We start from the raw sequence: 4,591 nt of genomic DNA on the forward strand, positions 1-4,591 counted from the left end.
TCAATTTTGAAAAACTAAGAGTAGCTATATATAATATCTAATAAATCATATTTAAATATCAAAACTGATATCAAAATGCTTCAAATAACATATATAACATGATACAATTGAAATAAATATCATATCTCATATTAAATATTGAGATAGTCAATTAAGGTACCTCAATAGCGAAGTACCCTAAGGACAATGAGATTCATTACCAAATTGATACAACATGTTATTAACCTCATATAATGAGGTTCCTATCAATTTCATATCATTTGGACATCATTCAATATTCATGTCATTCAACCATGTCAGCAACTACTCATGGCAATATGACAAGTCAATATCAAGAGTTGAAACAAGATAGTATATCATACCACTACTCTTATAAATGATATTTATAACGTTTCTGAGTGGTAGAAATCAATATCTATATAATTGGAATATCTGTCAAGCTACTGTCCTAATTGACCAAAGGTAACATTCTTACATGTCATGAATGGTAAGAATCACTTCCAATTCATTACTATCATGTTATAATCATCAAATACTACCATAATATCAGTTATGGAATGATTTCAATATCATCTTAGATAGTTGTCATATGACAAAGTTACTACCTTAGTGAACTACCCATGTCATTAAGAAATATCAAAGTTGAAAAATTTCAATTATATATTCATATTTACATCAAATAGAGTCTATAATATCAGTTTCATAACATATAATCAATAATTGGTGTTATGGCAATAATTCTATTGAGATTAGACATTGCAACATTTCCCAAATTGGAAATATAGAATATTAAATCATGAAACCAATTATCTGTCGATAAAATGCATAGATAAACGATATTATCAAATAAAATATATAGGTCCCTATTGAAAGTGTTTACCTGGTAAAAAGTGAGCGTAATTTCCCCTACTTTCATCCTAATTGGTTATCTCCCTATATATATGATAAATTTCAATTATTTCAATTGAATATCATAAATCATGATAATTAGACATGTATCAATGAGTGGAATTAAGTCATGTAAGATATTCATCCTTCAATAACCAATATTGTCAATTTCACACAAGTTGACTTCCTACAGTCTGAATATTGATCCAATAATGATTATTTCAATTATATATGATTATATTTGACATTTACTACAATATCTATGAGTTAATATAAATGGGAGAGTATTTCCATAGTATGGCTCAATATCTTGGTCAATTAAGGTAGAATGATTACAGTATACTAAGGATATCATATATTATACTTCAAACACTTCTAAAAGGTAGATATTATCATAATGCATCATATATATGAGATTGGTGATGATTCTAATAACATTCATATAATAGTACAATAAATGTTGAAAAGTTAATTTTTAGACATGTTGTAGTTTATTTAATATACCGATTCAACAAGTTTAATTGATAATGTCATCTATTCATATATATATCTACAATATATCAAAAGTTTCATTCTGGCCCAACTTTGAAATTTTCAACTTTGTCAGACCCAAGGGAGGTTCAACCCATGGGGTCACTTTAGGACTCAATTATCTCGGGAACGGCGAATTAAAAAAATTAGTATTTTCTATCATTTCTTCCATAACTCGTATAGATTGATATTTGAGTGAATCATAATCCGGAACGTTCTCGTCGCAGAGATAATAGATATACTAAGAATTTTTGAGTTGACCATTTTTGATTATCTCAATAACTACGGGGAGTTTTTTCACGTGTATTACAGAATAGATATATTAATGTATTTAATAATACATATATAAGAACTGGATAGCCAATATTAGCCGTTCGTTTTATGTGATTAGGTTTTCGCCATACTATAGAACTTTGACATAAAATCAAAGATTATGCTCCAAATCACTTATTTTATATGTAATTAGTCTAGAATTGATAACACACATTCTATACGCCATGTATATACATCTATACAAGTTTAAAAACAATTCATAATACTTTAATTCAGTCAATCAGTAAATGTTCAATGTCAACAGTATATATATCCAAGTGTACGCTCTATCTCAGCGAAAGTACATCCAACCATCATGTAACTTTACCAGATACATTTAATCACACTATTATACATATGGTATCAATTACATACTGTTAGAACTGAATTCAGTAGGATAATAATAACAATCTGTCAAATTGTCACATTTCAACATATAGATTGTATACCATCTCAGTCAATTTACAAAATATCATACAAGTGTCAAACATGAATACACTTCCCTTGATGAGGACAACAATCTGAGAAAGTTTCATGTTGATGGCTCAATATCTTCAAGTCAACAAAGGAACATCTAAGGTTGTCAATAGGGAAGAATCATATTTCCAAAATTAAATTTTACCATCATATCACAATCATTGAACAATGAATTATTGATACAAGAATCATATGTTCAATTGTTATATTCATGTCACTAATCAGTGAAGGTGACACTTCTTAAACCTTAGAATACACATCTCAATATGTAGACAGTCAATTCCACCGAAACTTGAAATGCTATCTGTCTAGATGATACAATGATGACACTCCATATGTGTAATTGAATGTTGACACTTTTCATCTTGTTATATTTATAGGGATGGTATCCAACAGAGTCAGTTCACAATATTAAATATTGAAACTCATTCCATAGGACAGGTTTGATGTATAGAACGGTTTATTATTGAATGTATCAGTTTGATATAATTTGATGAAATTGACACTGTCAAGTCACCATTACATGACAAATAGACCATAGTTTACATTCCATCTCAGTCATTTCAACGAGTCGTTGAATAATTCTACCACCATTATGTTTCGCATACATTATAGTACAGTTTATATTTCAAGAGTGATTTCTGTGTAGATTATTATAATCGTAATACCATGCAATACCAATAAAACTCAATAGAAGAGTTAATTCTTCTCATTTACAAATAGATTATTCAATATAGAACACATCTAGATAGTTTCCAGATCATAAAAGTCAAGATACTATATATGGTCTTTGATTAAATTTAAAAATAGACTGCCGTTAATTACTGGAATATTAATTCAAAGCTTGTTGATCAAGCTATTGATTGAAATCAAACCGATTATTGAATATTGAATATTGAATTGGTGAATAATCACTCTTGATAATGTTACTTATTCATATTGCATGCAAATCAACCAGATTCAATCTACAAAGGTTGGTAGTTGCACCACTTCGTGGCGAAACTACCCATCCACGATCAATCAACATGTGATTCACTTCCATTCAACTCAATTTGACCGTTATATTCAATAAATCAATGAAATGTTCCTTTATTAGCAATACATATTCAATCTAACGAGTAGATTCACGTCCCAAACATTTGAATTTTCTCAAAGTCCATAATTCAAAAGTTAGTACTGACCGGACCTTTAAATATCTATCAATATAAGAAATGAAAACATCAAATTTACATCATTAATAGATGATAAGAATTATAATCAATGATATGAATCTTCACTAAGTAATCTCTTAAATAACCCAAATAAATCAACTCTGAATCCTAACCAAACCCAATAAAATGAGGAGAGATTCATGCTATGATTAATTGGAAGAGCCACATAGATTTTGGGTACTATCTGAACTGAAATGAGGTAGAAAGAGTACAATCTTCAAGAGCAAACAATTTAGGTCCTATTTATGTTGGATTTCTGATGGTTAGGTTCTCCCGGGCAATCCTAAAGTCACCTCACACAATAAAGTAGATGATAATATTTCTATTTTGAGGTTGTTCATTTATTTTTTTTGCCAATTAAATATTTTCTAGCTCTCTAATTTCAATCGTTGCCTTCCCCATAACTACTTTACAATTTACAAAGATTCAAACACCTGCCCACAAACAAACCATGTAGATTCCTAAAATCAAGTCATTTTTGAAAAATTCATTTAAATTACAGATTTATTTTTACAGAGCTCGACAGTTGACTATACAAAGTGCCAATTTAGAAACACTTTCTGTGAACGATACCTGGACCGGCATCCTCATATTCTTCCTTTGTGATCCACATCTGCTGAAAGGTCGAAAGGCTCGCTAAGATGGAACCACCAATCCAGACAGAGTATTTTCTTTCTGGTGGAGCAACAACCTTAATCTTCATAGAGGCTGGAGCCATAGCAGTCAATTCCTTGGTCATTCTTTCAGCAATACCTTCGAACATGGTAGTACCACCAGACAAGACAACGTTACCGTACAAGTCCTTTCTGATATCAATATCACATTTACCAATTGAATTGAAAGTAGTTTCATGAACACCAGCAGCTTCCATACCAATGAAGTTAGGTTGGAACAAGACTTCTGGACATCTGAATCTTTCATTACCAACAGTAATGACATTACCGTCTGGCAATTCGTATGACTTTTCAACTGATGATGATTCAGCAGCAACCTTCATTTCAGCTTCAAAGTCCAAAGCAATATAACAGAGCTTTTCCTTAATATCTCTGACAATTTCTCTTTCAGCAGTAGTATTGAATGAGTAACCTCTTTCCATCAAAATCTTCATCAAATAATCAGTCAAGTCACGACCAGCCAAATCCAATCTCAAAATAGCGTGTGGCAAAGCATAA

The 4,591-nt window shown here is 30.6% G+C and overlaps 1 protein-coding gene across 1 annotated transcript in view; it reads right to left on the reverse strand.

Annotated features, from left to right (window-relative positions):
• Positions 1 to 3,907: 3,907 nt before the first annotated feature.
• NAEGRDRAFT_55286 (uncharacterized protein) overlaps positions 3,908 to 4,591 on the reverse strand; it is a gene marked incomplete at its 5' end in the record, with an annotated part of 1,012 nt that continues 328 nt past the window's right edge. Inside the window, one exon of the mRNA XM_002676737.1 lies at positions 3,908 to 4,591. Within this exon, the coding sequence (XP_002676783.1) occupies positions 3,967 to 4,591 (625 nt within the window). The 3' untranslated portion in view covers positions 3,908 to 3,966.

The sequence above is a fragment of the Naegleria gruberi genome, assembly GCF_000004985.1.
Source record: "Naegleria gruberi genomic scaffold NAEGRscaffold_26, whole genome shotgun sequence".
Lineage (NCBI taxonomy): Eukaryota > Heterolobosea > Eutetramitea > Acrasida > Naegleriidae > Naegleria > Naegleria gruberi.